At 45.9% G+C, this 14,734-nt stretch overlaps 1 protein-coding gene across 6 annotated transcripts in view; it reads left to right on the forward strand.

The window, feature by feature from the left end:
- LOC110523269 (uncharacterized) overlaps positions 1–14,734 on the forward strand; it is a 29,262-nt gene that overhangs the window by 6,812 nt on the left and 7,716 nt on the right. The window contains exons 2-15 of one of the 6 annotated variants that reach the window (XM_036976866.2): positions 17–438; positions 824–2,489; positions 2,712–2,990; positions 3,102–3,536; positions 3,677–4,126; positions 4,218–4,823; positions 4,930–5,184; positions 5,287–5,532; positions 5,643–5,900; positions 6,363–6,662; positions 7,417–7,686; positions 7,784–7,867; positions 13,675–13,819; positions 14,030–14,091. In XM_036976866.2, the coding sequence (XP_036832761.1) occupies positions 69–438; positions 824–2,489; positions 2,712–2,990; positions 3,102–3,536; positions 3,677–4,126; positions 4,218–4,823; positions 4,930–5,184; positions 5,287–5,532; positions 5,643–5,900; positions 6,363–6,662; positions 7,417–7,686; positions 7,784–7,867; positions 13,675–13,819; positions 14,030–14,091 (5,426 nt within the window). In that variant the 5' untranslated portion in view covers positions 17–68. Of the gene's footprint in view, positions 1–16; positions 439–823; positions 2,490–2,711; positions 2,991–3,101; positions 3,537–3,676; positions 4,127–4,217; positions 4,824–4,929; positions 5,533–5,642; positions 5,901–6,362; positions 6,663–7,416; positions 7,687–7,783; positions 7,868–13,674; positions 13,820–14,029; positions 14,092–14,734 lie in introns of all 6 variants that reach the window. The other 5 variants (XM_090233831.1, XM_021601817.3, XM_021601818.3 and 2 more) reach the window with 5 other exon arrangements.

Consider the following 14,734-nt stretch of genomic DNA (forward strand, 5'->3'; position numbering starts at 1 on the left):
ACACTGTATTTTACAGGTACGACGGCAGACAAAGTTTACAGCTATGAAGCTGTAAGGGAACCCACAACATGGCAAGCACACAGCAGTCTGCTTTTGAGTATGTCCAAAATGGCAGAGCTCTTCTTGAGGGTCACCTCCAGAAACCCTCCTTGGTCGTTGATGAGTTGCGAAAGAATAACATCTTCAGCGAAAAACAAGTTAGAGAAATTAAATCCCATAAAAAGAGGTCTGTCAAAACCAGAAAGATGCTGGACATGATTATCAAGAAAGGGGAATATGCCAGCTATGAACTGTTAAAAATATTGTACAACACAAGGAACCAAACCTTACCAAGAACAAACCCTACCCAGAATCAACCTCGCCACCCAGATTTACATCAATGGATCAGCTGCTTTTCGTTTACGGATGACCCAGATTTACAGAGTGGCCTCGTCTCTGGTACGTAACGTGATCCAGCTGCTAGTATACGACAATAGAGTTGAGATTACAGGGTAGGTTAGCATGTCTTGGGGTATGATCTTTGACCCTCTAACTTTCACACATCATTATTCACGATTCATTCAGGATTATCCGTAGTCATGGTAGCATCCACATTAATGTAGAAGTGTTAGAAATATTACATTCTTATTTACAATAAGTGATTCCAAAATGACACAATACATAGTTTACCATTCATTTCATTCAAATAATCTGAAACACAACCAAAACAAACTGCAAATGCATCCAACAAGTTTGTAGCATCACAAGGTTGAAGTAGTCATTGTAAGGAAAATGTAAGGAAATGTTAGTGTTTTCTCATTATTCTTGTCTGTTTTCTCTCCAGAATCAGGGCCTTGTGAGAGGTACAAAAGGCAGCTGCGAACGAAAGCCGTTGAGTTTCTTCATGCAAAATGGGACCAGCACATGCATTTCCTCAAAGACAAGGCAAAATTCAAACCCTTTACTTACATTCCTGTCGTTTTGGACACCGACTCGAGTGAGCTGTCCAAAACTAAAAGCAAGTACAAAAAAGCACGCTCTAAGAAACTTAAGACTTACATTCCAAGAGACAAGGGAAAACTGTCCCCTGGTCACTTACTGGAAAGCAGTGAGAAAAAGATTCTACTTGTTGGTAAACCTGGCATTGGAAAGACAACTGTTGTCCAGCAAGTTTTAAATATCTGGGCAGAGAATGAGAATCCTCAAGAGAGTTATATGTTTTACTTTGATGAGCCTTCGATGACATCAATGTCTCACTCTTCACAGCCCTCATCCTTGAGGTCTCTGCTGTTTGAAAGATACCTAAAGCCAGAGGAAGGCACAGAGGATGTGGTGCTGTGTGATATTCAAAATAATTCAGAAAATGTTATCTTTGTGTTTGATGGGATCATGGATGTGATTGGCAACCCCGTGCTAAATAACATTTTGGCAAAAGAACTTCTGTGTGATGCCAAGATTCTGACCACGTGCAGACCAGAGGCAGAAGACTGCGAGTTTTTATCTGACTGGCCGTCTTACAGAGTGGAGGTCCAAGGATTCAACAATGAGTCCATCCATGCTTACTTAAAGTGGATGTTAGGCACTGAGGATGACTATGTTTGTAGTGTTACGAGCAACGACGCACTATTCAGTCTATGCCATGTCCCAATGTACGCTTTCATAGTGACTGCTTGTATTTCATTTAGTCCCTGTGAGGCTAAAAACCACCCATGCACCATAACAGAAATGTATGTGCGGATCTTTCGTCATTGCATGAAAAGACATGGTGACCAAAATGTTGAGTATCTGGATAAGTACATTCATGACAATATGGGGAACATCAAGTTTCTAGCTATAAACTCTTTCCAAGCTTTACTTGCGAAAACCGTAAACTTGACAGAAATGGATTGCAAGGACAACAGTGTTCAACATGCGTTCTTGTCATCCAGTGCAGCAAAGGAATCGTCAACTGGCCATTCGTTTGCTTTTCTCCACAACACGATGCAGGAGTTTTGGGCTGCTCTTTTTCTGTTGATGACACCTGGAAACATCACCTCCGTCCTTCAACAGTGTCAGACAGAAGAAGGAAAGTACTTGAAGTACATTGTGTCCTTCCTCTGTGGACTATTGTCCAGTGACATTGCTGAATTGATTAACTGTGTAGTGCCAGAGGACCAGATAAGGGAAATATCTGACATATACCTTGAGAAAGTCATAGACACCTTCCTCGGGCCTGCAATACTACACGGACATGATGAGTCCCATACCGAGTTGGATGCTGATCTCCTCTTCGTTTGCCAGTGCTTGTATGAGCACCAGTCACCCGAAGCCTGTTCACTCCTTCTACAAAAAGTGGAGTATGAGCTTGATCTCAGTGGACAATATCTCGATCCTCAACAGTGCTGTGCTGTGTCATATGTGATCAACCAGTCCACAAACAAGAATGTCTGTCTGTACCTGATTGACTGCACTTTCTCTGATCCAGGATTAAGGCTGATTCTGGGCTCTTTGAAAAATCTTCAATGTCTCAGGTGAGTCTGCTATCAGTGATCCTTTCCACTATGCTTGTAGCTTTGGAAGGGCTCTCAGCTCTGGCTGGAAGAGTTTAGACAGTATATTCATACTAATTGGTAAGATATTGTATCAATACTTTAACAGATTCTGAAAGTATCACATTGACATGGTACATAACATGGTTTGAACACTATCATCTTGCCTTTAGATAATTACAGTAACATAACTTGTGTTAATAGATTGGATCCCACTACACAATGTCAGGTGTGGAAAGCTGCTCTTCACTCAGGGAACCCGAGTGACTCTGAAGGCTTGCTAAGACTGTGTGAATATGAAATTCACTTAAGAGTCATGGAGAAACAGGACCAAAAGGTGTGGGAGAGAGTGGGAGAGGTCCTGAAGCACAAGAGACCAGAGAAGGTCAAACTCTGTCTACATTTGGTTGACAACTCACTGCATGCAGCTAATTCCTTGGGAAAGAGCATATTTGACCATTTGCCAAACGTTGAGGCTATCAGGTGGGTACATTAAATGTACTGGAGGGTCATTATGTAGGTTGTTTATTATGTAGCTGAGCTCAAACATAATTATGATAACTGTATAACCATTGTATAAAACCATTATTTTAGGTTTGTTGAACCTGTTGATCTGAGACGATCATTAGTGGCATGGAAAATGGAGGTGAGGTCATTCCAGCAGGATATTTTGCTGCACGGGGCTCTGTACCAGATGGAGACAGGACTGAAACGGGTAGAGGACCTGCAAGCAGTGCTTTGTCTGGCTAGCACATATTCTTTAGAGGAACAGAGCAAATTCATTTTGAGTTTGTACCAACATATAGGAAAATATGAGAATGATGAAGGTGTAGCAGTTTTACCAACATTGCAGCCAGTTTTCAAGTCATTTCCTGCAGTCTGGTACATACACTTTGCTGATACGAAGGCCTCTGTCCTCCTTGATGTGATGAAACTCCAAAACGTGAAGAAACCAGTGGAGCTGTGGTGGTCAAATGATGAGTGTGACATGAGCCTCATTCATTGTTTGCCTTATATTTCACAGCTAAGGCAAGTTATGTTTTGTTATTTGTGTGATTGAAACCCATTTTGTTTATGCGATTTACAGGCTAACACTTTTCATTGTCTATAGCTTTAGCATAAAGGTCCTAATGGAGTGTGGTCATTAAAAAAAAGTTCTCTGTGAACAGGTTCAATGACTGCATTCTGATCCAGTATGATGACACTAAAGGAACCATTGAAGGCCTTTTGAAACTATTCTGTTTTGCAAAGCAGCGTCAGCTTGAGACAGGAGAGGAGACACTGAGGATGCTGTCGACAGTATGCAGCTACTCAAACTTCCCTTTTGCGAGTGATAACAAAGACGAACAGAGTGATTTTCTGCTAGATTTATACTCCTCTGCAAAGTCGTTTGAACTTGAATTGGAGGGCCAAATTCTCCCATCATTGTTGACAGTCTTTCAGTCAGCTCAGCCTGCAGCCTGGGTCCTTGACCTCGGTACAGACAAGGCCTCCATCCTACTTGAGGTGCTGAAACTCCAAACAGAGAAGAAACCAGTTAGACTGAAGGGCTGGCTAGAAACTGATAAAAGCAAAATAAAGAGTTTTCTTCGGTGCCTACCATATATTTCACAACTGAGGTAGGTCAATGGTCAGTCCCTTTCAAACACATACAGCAGGTGATAATAGTTGTTCCACCCTTTCATGGCCTAACACATTGTTTTCTGGCAGGATTATTCCTCAACATGAGAGTGATACAGAGGTGAAGATGCCTACACTGACTTCTGAGCGACTAAAGAGATTCTTCCTTTTGCACCTGCTTGATCATGGAGATCTGGACAACACGGAGACAGGACAGAGCTCTGTTGAGGAACTGTTGTCAGTTCTTGGGTTTGCTCATTCAGACGACTCTCCAGAAAGGTGCTTGTTTCTGTTAGATCTGTTCTCACATGGGAAAGACTACGAGACTCAAACAGGCAGAAAAGTTTGTCACGCATTACTTCCTGTTTATCGGTCAGCCCCTGCAGTCTGGTCCATAGACCTCTCGGAGAGAAAGGGCTCTCTAAGCTGTGATGACCAGTTCCAGCTGTCTCTGTGGGGTGCACTCCCTGTCGGCTCAGAATGGGATGCACAGCTAGCCTCCTCACTCCTCCAGGCCCTAGACTACACCATCACATTGTCAGGGTGGTTGCCCACTGTAACCTGCAAGGCAGTAGGTGCAGTCCTAGGCCAATCTGCCCCTGGAGAAAAACTCAGCGTCAGTCTCATCCCAGATAGTATCTCATTCCAAGGAGCTGCATTACTCTTCAAGCAAGTGAAGGAGTTTCACAAACTTAAGTATGATTTTGATAGTGGTATTTTAATGTAGAATGGTGGGGGTAAAAAAAAGCATTTTGATCATGATTTGCAGAATAAGTCCTCATTTTTTTGTATTGACTTCCAGGGTAAACGAAATGTCAACAGCAAAGCTGGCCAGATTGGCAAGGTCAATGACATGCCGAAGACCAATGGTCGTTGAGGAGCTGACTCTTGTCTTGTCTAGGTCAATTCCAAAAGAAGGGGTGCAGTGTAGAGTGCTCAGTGGTTTAGCTTTACTCCTTAGAGTTTGGACTGTAAGGGTCTTAAATCTGATAGACTGTCCAATCCAGGGTTTCCTTCTCACTACCTTGTTGTGTCATCAGGGTCCACTCACTATCAGGCAAGTTTCTAGATCTTCTTCACACTTGAAAAAATATGGACTTTTGTTTTGTGAGGTGTGCTATTGTTTTGAAAGATGGGTTTGTTTATGTTTCCACGACAGACTGAGTAAGGAGACTCGGCAGCAGCTGGCTGTTGTGGTGTATGAGGCTCAGGATGAGGAACTGACCCAATGCTTTCTGGAAAAGTCGGGTAGTGATCTGTCTAACTGTACACTGGACTGGGATGTGCTTCACTACCTGCTGAAGACCACCACACAACCCATCACCATCAACCTCAGGAGGAGCAGAATCAGAGACCAATACATACCGTATCTCCTCCCTTTGCTGAAGAATGTTCACTTTCAAAGGTCTGGGTGACACAAGATATCGAATATGTTGCATGATTCCAACAATGAAAATGTTGTTTTCCTGTTATAGTAATTATATCACTTGGTACCGTATTCCTTTGTGTCTGCAGGACAAGCTCCCAGTTTGAGAGGACAGCTCTGAGAGAAATACATGAGCAACGTGCTGGTCACTTGGTGAACAGTTTAGTGAAGTCATCAGATGACTGGATCGACCTGAACAACCTGGTTTTGAACCATGATGACTGTGAAGCGCTTCGTTTTGCCCTGCACTACAGTGACGGTGTCAAACTCAACTTGTTGTTGACCATCATTCCAAAGGAGGAAATGGAGAGCATTCTGACTCTTCTACACAGAGTCTCTGAGCTCAGGTCACTGTCCAATTGTCTATCAGCATTCCTTATGAGCGACGTGAACAGACAACCTGGTCGCACACCCATTTGCATTATATTATGTTTTTTTGTGTTCCTTTAATTTATATGAAATGTTACAAATGGTCCTGTGGCGTTGGAATAGCGGTCTTACAGTTTCATACGTCTTGGCGGCATTTGATGCTAATTTTAGCAAGCAGGTTAGCTTAACATCACTATCAGCGCGATGAGACAAATCCCTGCCGGCCAAGTCCTCACTAACCCAAGCCCTTGTCCCCAACGCAATTCGAACATGCAACTTTCGTTTCTGTCTGAAGTAACCAGACCATTTGCAACATATCATAGGTATTGGCTGTAACCCCCACCAAAAAATTGTATTATCCTTTGTGTAGTCGGAGAGACCAAGCTGTAGTAGAATACTGTTCCAATGTACTTGTCCACCAATTTCTGCTTACCTTGCAGGGTCGAAAGGAAACTATTGCTGGAGCTGCTCCATACCTGTGCAGTAGTGAGAAGGAGGAGAGGAGTGGCACCTGCACTCCTGACACTGCTGCATCACAAACTGGACCTCTCCTGCTCCTCTGCCATGGACCTGTTTGGGCAGGAGAAGACTGTTTTGAGCCTCAGTTTTGGAGACTGTAGGGTAATCTCCGCGGCCATCCAGGAAGCTGATGGTGACACAGAGCTGATCCTACACGACTGCCATGTTGAGGATGAAGGAATAGAGGAGCTGTTTCATGTTTTGCACAGGATTCATATGAGGTGAGATGCCTGTCTTAAGAAAGATTCCTTGTTTTAACATTTGTCTGACTACTTATAATGTCCTCTCCTGAATCCAACGTTTACTCCTGCAGTAAATGGCAATTGCACACAACCATTCTGTTATCTTGTGAATTTTACATTTGAACATCCAGTAGGCTAATGACATTGTTTGATTTTGTCGTGGAAATGTCCTCTATTTACCAAATCATGAGAGCAAACCACACACAAGTCAGAGTTAGTTATCACAAAGTCCATCTTTAATTATATGAGCTCTATCACAACCCTGTGATTCTCAGATCAATTCAGTGTCTATCAATGAATTCTCTGACAGTACCTCACACATTGTTACTGAGATCCTTTATAGCAAAGACACACACAGCCAGACAGCATAGGCATAATTTATCGTTCAGCTTTGTCTCCTAAACTATGCTCTCTTCTCAAACTCAGAACCATAAACAAATCCTCCATATCAACAGGCATATATCAAATCCATCCTATCTTGACAAGATCACAGAGACACACTGACTGGCACACAGACATTGTGGAGCCAAGAGATACACGCTTGACCTCTCCCCTCTCTCCGGCCCAAGCAACTTAGTCTTGACATAGAACAGATACTGCAACCCCGCCACAGTATTATACAAAAATAACATTCTGATGAGAAGTAACTTACAAACATATGATGAATATAAAACATCTTACCTATGTTACCAACCAATTCTGATTATTCCCCAACAACTTTGTTACACAATAGCTTTGGAAAACCTCTTCTGCTGCAACTCCTGCACTTGATATTTGTGGAAGATTGCGACAGGTCAGTGAGGCTTGCTTCATTACTCTCCAGAGCCCTAGAAAAGAAGGTGGACCTCAGTCATAGCCCTTTAGACTCGAGGGCCTGTTCAACACTTGCCTTGGTTCTAGAACACTCGGAAGGGCTTTCCGAGCTGAACCTCAGTGACTGCCACCTCACTGACACACAACTGGACGTGCTGCTCCCACATCTGCACAAAGTTCAAGTCCTGAAGTAAGGACAATATCAAGTGGAATGTCCATTGAACAGCAATAACTATTGCAGATTGCACTTTTAAGACCGTAAAACTACATAATGTTCTCTCTTTCAGTCTTTGCAATAATGAAATCACCGACAAAGGTGCTGTGAAACTTAACCTATACATGATCGGCAATAGCTTCACAGAAACTGTATGGTGAGTAAAACATTATTGCTTGTTGTTCTAACATAGCAGCATTAGCTAGATAGTTAGCAACTATTAAAAAGTTGGATAGCTAGCCTGCTAACGTAACTGTTAGCTAGCTAGCTAACTTAGCATTATAGCTAGGTAGCATAGAAACCACAACAACCAAACTCTCCGAATGGCTCGGGAGGAAGGCAGAGTCATAGACAACGGTTCAGTACCCAAGTGCATCTTAATTATTTTTTGGGATGTTGATGTTTCTGTCAGAACATTCCCAGAGTGGCCCGACACTCCTCCATAGCTGATGCTAAGTGATAATTTACACTTTCAGGTTGGGCTGTTTGTTTTGGATAGCTTTTGAAACCTCTGAAAATGTCCAGAGAAAGGAAATATGCAATTTGTTGACACTACAACATAGTATACTTATTTATTAACCTTTATGTAAATAGGGAGTCACATTGAGAACTATTTTACAAGAGTCCTGTATACGTTTATAAATAAAACACAACAGCCCTCATTACAAATGAAACACACTATAATAAAACACAATACACAAGATTAAACATATTTAAGAAAAGCAATCATATTCTGTAACATAAGTCTCCAATCAAAGGGGCAAAAAAACTAAAAGCAGATTTTCCCAATTCTGTGGAGACCAAAGGATTTCCAGAGTTATCCATCCCTGAGACCGGGTTTGCTAATTTATATGTCTCAATTAAGTAATGTACAGAGAAAGTTTCTGCAAGACTGCTATGTAAGTAAATAAGAGTGCAGCTCTCTTCTTACAAACAGAGGTCCATCCCACATGTTTGTAAAGAATACAATGACTAGTCCTAAAACCATCCCCAGTGATAAAACGTATTGCTGAATGGAATACTGAGTCCAATGGTTTCAAAACAGGCTGGCGCTGTAAGGGCGTTCGTCTGTAGGAGGAGGAGAAGCGGACCAAAGCGCAGCGTGGTGGTTATTCATATTTTAATAAATCACTACACATGAACAAACTAACGAAAACAAGAAATGTGAGAACGCAAAACAGTCCTATCCTGTGACGACAAACAGTGACAGGAACAATCACCCACAAACACACAGTGAAACCCAGGCTACCTAAGTATGATTCTCAATCAGAGACAACTAATGACACCTGCCTCTGATTGAGAACCATACTAGGCCGAAAACATAGAAATGCCCCAAAACATAGAAAAATAAACAGACTGCCCACCCAACTCACGCCCTGACCATACTAAATAAATACAAAACAACAGAAATAGAGGTCAGAACGTGACAGTACCCCCCCCCCAAAGGTGCGGACTCCGGCCGCAAAACCTTGACCTATAGGGGAGGGTCTGGGTGGGCGTCTGTCCGCGGTGGCGGCTCTGGCGCGGGACGCGGACCCCACTTCACCATTGTCTTAGTCCGCCTTATTGTCCGCCTCCCTGGCTTACTCACCATGGCCACCCCTCTCAATGACCCCACTGGACAGAGGGGCAGCTCGGGACAGAGGTGAAGCAGCTGCTCGGGACAGAGGGACAACTGCTCGGGACAGAGGGGCAGCTGCTCGGGACAGAGGGGCGATAGCAGCTCGGGACAGAGGGGCGATAGCAGCTCGGGACAGAGGGGCGATAGCAGCTCGGGACAGAGGGGCGATAGCAGCTCGGGACAGAGGGGCGATAGCAGCTCGGGACAGAGGGGCGATAGCTGCTCGGGACAGAGGGGCGGCAGCTGCTCGGGACAGAGGGGCAGCTGCTCGGGACAGAGGGGCAGCTGCTCGGGACAGAGGGACAGCTGCTCGGGACAGAGCGGCAGCAGCTCGGGACAGAGGGGCGGCAGCAGCTTGGGACAGAGGGGCGACAGCTGCTCTGGACAGAGGGGCAGCTGCTCGGGCGGCCCCTGGCTGACTGACGGCACTGGCGGCCCCTGGCTGACTGGCGGCCCCTGGCTGACTGGCGGCACTGGCGGCCCCTGGCTGACTGGCGGCCCCTGGCTTACTGGCGGCACTGGCGGCCCCTGGCTTACTGGCGGCACTGGCGGCCCCTGGCTGACTGGCGGCCCCTGGCTGACTGGCGGCACTGGCGGCCCCTGGCTGACTGGCGGCACTGGCGGCCCCTGGCTGACGGGCGGCACTGGCGGCCCCTGGCTGACGGGCGGCACTGGCGGCCCCTGGCTGACGGGCGGCACTGGCGGCTCCTGGCTGACGGGCGGCACTGGCGGCTCCTGGCTGACGGGCGGCACTGGCGGCTCCTGGCAGACGGGCGGCACTGGCGGCTCCTGGCAGACGGGCGGCACTGGCGGCGCTGGGCAGACGGGCGGCACTGGCGGCGCTGGGCAGACGGGCGGCACTGGCGGCGCTGGGCAGACGGGCGGCACTGGCGGCGCTGGGCAGACGGGCGGCACTGGCGGCGCTGGGCAGACGGGCGGCACTGGCGGCGCTGGGCAGACGGGCGGCACTGGCGGCGCTGGGCAGACGGGCGGCACTGGCGGCGCTGGGCAGACGGGCGGCACTGGCGGCGCTGGAGAGGAGGAAGGCTCTGGAACCGCCGGACTGACGGGCGGCACTGGCGGCGCTGGGCAGACGGGCGGCGTTGGCGGCGCTGGGCTGACGAGCGGCACTGGCGGCGCTGGAGAGGAGGAAGGCTCTGGAAGCGCCGGACTGAGTAGCTCTCGTAGCGCCGAACAGGCGGGAGACTCCGGCAGCGCTGGAGAGGAGGAAGGCTCTGGTAGCGCCGGAGAGGCGGGAGACTCCGGCAGCGCTGGAGAGGAGAGAGCCCCTGCAAGGATGGGCCGGAGAGACAGCCTGGTACGGGGGGCTGCCACCGGAGGGCTGGTGCGTGGAGGTGGTGACGGATAGACCGGGCCGTGAAGGCGTACTGGAGATCTTGAGAGCAGGGCTGGCACCAACCGCCCTGGCTGGATCTTCACCCTAGCCCGGCAGATGTGGGGAGCTGGGATGTAGCGCACCGGGCTAAGCACGCGTACTGGGGACACCGTGTGCACAACTGCATAACACGGTGCCTGACCAGCACCACGCCCGCCACAGTTAGCACTGCTAGGAGCACTGTAGTGCTGAGATGGCACAGGACGTGCAAGGCTAGGGAGATGCACAGGAGGCCTGGTGCGTGAGGCTGGCACAGTCTTCACCAGACCCCTCGCACGCACCTCAGGATGAGTATGGAGAGCTGACCCCGGTGCCATTAAATCCCTGACACGCTCCGTCGGGCGAATGTCGTGCCTCATGCACCAAACCAGCAAGTCCCTCATATCACTCTCCTCCAATTTCCCCATTAACTCCTTCACAGTCTCTGCTTCGCTCACCTCCAACACCAGCTCTGGTTCTGAGCTCCTCACGATAAACGGGGGGAGTTGGCTCAGGTTTGACTCCTGACTCTGCCACACTCCCCCTGTGCCCCCCCCCAAGAAATTTTTGGGGGTGTCTCGGGCTTCCGTCCGCGCTTGCTTCGCCAACCTCATTCTCCTGTAACCTTCCGCGCACTGTTCCATCGAATCCCAGGCGGGCTCCGGCACTCTCCCTGGGTCGACCGCCCACCTGTCTATCTCCTCCCAAGTTGTGTAGTCCAGATTCTGCTCCCATGTCCCAAAATCCTGATCTCGCTGTTGCTGTTCCTGCTGCTGCTGCCTCTGTTCCTTCTCCTGCTGCTGCTGTTGCTGTTGCCCGTTACCACGCCGCTTGGTCCTTTTGTGGTGGGTGATTCTGTAAGGGCGTTCGTCTGTAGGAGGAGGAGAAGCGGACCAAAGCGCAGCGTGGTGGTTATTCATATTTTAATAAATCACTACACATGAACAAACTAACGAAAACAAGAAATGTGAGAACGCAAAACAGTCCTATCCTGTGACGACAAACACAGTGACAGGAACAATCACCCACAAACACACAGTGAAACCCAGGCTACCTAAGTATGATTCTCAATCAGAGACAACTAATGACACCTGCCTCTGATTGAGAACCATACTAGGCCGAAAACATAGAAATGCCCCAAAACATAGAAAAACAAACATAGACTGCCCACCCAACTCACGCCCTGACCATACTAAATAAATACAAAACAACAGAAATAGAGGTCAGAACGTGACAGGCGCGTGCATATAAATGTCATCATAGTCTATTACAGGGAGAAGCGTTGTTTGAACAATCTTTCTTCTATTTTCAGAATTGAAGCAGGATTTATTTCTATATAAAAAAACAATCGTCGATCTCCGCTCCTTTGTCAAGTTTTCAATGTGTGTTTCAATAGACAACTTGTCATCAATCCAGATACCCAAGTACTTATAGTGAGAACCTTGCTCCATTTGGAGTGCAAATATGCAAGTCCTTAAGGTCAACATTAGGAGACCTAGAGAACAGCATAAACTTGGTTTCATTTGCATTTAACACAAATGTAAGATCAGTAAGTGATTTTTGGAATGAGTCAATCATGCTGAATGTCACGAATGGCCTGCTGCACTAAAGAGGCACAGGGATAAATAACTGTCATCTGCGTAGAGGTGAATGTTACAGGTGTTAACAGTATTTCCAATGTCATTTATACACAATGTGAACAACAATGACCCCAAAGTCGAACACTGGGGTACCCCTTTAAGCACTTCAAGAAATGTGGATTTAACCCAGTCTATCATAATAGCGAGGGAGGCTGTCACTAAGATAATTGTGACATCACAAACGGGCATCAGTGCCAAGGTGTATCACAGACAACTTACTCAATAAGATAGAATGAGCAACTGTATCAGACTTTTGACAAATCTGTAAGTAGGACAGCACAATTCATTTTAGCATCCAAAGCATTGACAGTATCATTTACAACTGATGTGGTTACAGTAATAGTACTGTGCCCTGGTCTAAATCCTGATTGATGTACATTCAAAAAAAGAACGAAGTTGCAACCTTGATATGAAAACCTTGATATGGGACGATAGTTGTCAAGATCACAACAAGCCCTTATGCAGTGGCAGCACATAAGTTGATTTCCACACTTGAGGAATATTTCCTGATAAATGTTAAATTAAAGATGTGGGTTATTGACCCCACAATGAGGGACGCTGTACACTTGAGCAGACCCTTTAGCCAAATGTTCGGCCCCTGTAGATTTATTTCATGTCGAATGCCAACAACACATCAAGGACTTCATTGTCTGAACTGCTGAAAGGAAAAACCCTGACCGACATTTTCAAAATGATTCAGTAAAATTCCCTCATCAACATCCAGTACATTGTCATACTGAGTAGGTTTTTGAATTCTGTCAGAGCCTGCAGAAATAAAATGTTGATTTAAATTCATTAATGCTATCAGTTATCAGTAATAGGGCCATACTCTACATTCATTTGTAAGGGAAGAGTAGAAGTACCACCCTTTAATGATTTCAGTTTTCTAGAATATTTATGGATTTCCAGTACATGTACAGTCAGCTAGAGTGTTAATATAATAATAGCATCTCTATTGCGTATGAATTCAGATAATTCAGGTGTGAACCAAAGGCTCGATCTATTTTGAACTCTCCGTTTTTTAAAACGGGCATGCTTATCTGAAATGTTGTTAAAAACAGTAATAAATTGATTTAGAGCCAATTCAGAATGGATCCACATTCACAAATGTGAGTGAATAAAAAAGTTATTTTCAACTCTGTTTTTCTGTTTGCAGCGGGTCATTTCATGGGGAATGGTCCGAGACGCTCTCATATTGTAACATCATCAAACATTTGACAATAAAGGCGCTAACATTGCATCCATTCTAAAAGTTGGTTGAATTCTCTAAATCTATGGCTCTGCCTGCCTCCACAACTGTCACAATGTAGAATCATTCCTCTCCACAGGCTCTCCAGCAACATGATTACTGAGTTTGACATCTTATTGGCGGACAACCGCTACAAACTGTGGCCAGCTCATGTGGAGCCTGGGTGGCACGATCAGCGCGTTACTTCCCTGGGATCTACCGCTGTGACAAATGAGACCTCTAAAGTATTTTCAACAGTAGAGTTATTGATTTAAATTGAACAGCACAAGCTGTGTTTTCACGATGATTTTGGTGTAAAATAGTCCATATGACATGTTTCTCAATTATTGCCCGTGATGTGATTGCCATATAAATAACTTTTTTCAATGGATTTTTCACTTAGACATAATGTGTTTTGCATATGCTAACCTCACTGTTGTCTTCCACTTGTGTAGAAAAAACCCCTCATTGAAGAATTTGATCCTGACAAAACAATAACAGACAAGATTACCTACAGGTAACTACTTTGGGTTTAATGATCCATTACAGCTATGTTTTTAGGCTTTGTGTATTCATGTTTTATTTCCAATCACAGCCAAAACATTGCTGAAGCAAGCCTATGTTCGGGATCAAATTTATTGGAGGTAGTGAGTTAGTGCATTTTAAATTGGCTGTCTGGTTGTATGCTGGAGGACTTCTTAGTCAGGTTTGCAGTCAAAACTGAATTAATCATGCCACGAGACTGGCAGTTTCTAAATCAAGTGTTAACTCCCATGCATCCAGGACTTGCTGCAGTGCAAATCAAACACACTTCTGAAAGCATTATCTGGAAACCCACTCTTTGCAATTGCTTGAATACCAGCCTATGTTTTACCCCTGTTTACTAATCAATGGCCGTGGTCTGGGAGCTAGAATTGGATTTATGTATACTCTGCCAATGCAGATACAAAAAAAGAGTAATGAGAGCAAGCTTCAATACAGAAAACTTAGCAAACGAGGCATTTGTGGTAATTAAGTGCATGGAGGCCGCCATCTTAAGGCACGTCCCTCATTGGTTACTCTTAGACTTGCCCCACATCTATTTTATTCTCGCTCCATTTCATGGGGGTGGCAGGTAGCCTAGCGGTTGGGCCAGTAAAGGTTGCTAGATCGAATCCCCG

This window comes from Oncorhynchus mykiss, chromosome 5 (assembly GCF_057628025.1).
Source record: "Oncorhynchus mykiss isolate SJ-2025 chromosome 5, ASM5762802v1, whole genome shotgun sequence".
NCBI classification, from domain to species: domain Eukaryota; kingdom Metazoa; phylum Chordata; class Actinopteri; order Salmoniformes; family Salmonidae; genus Oncorhynchus; species Oncorhynchus mykiss.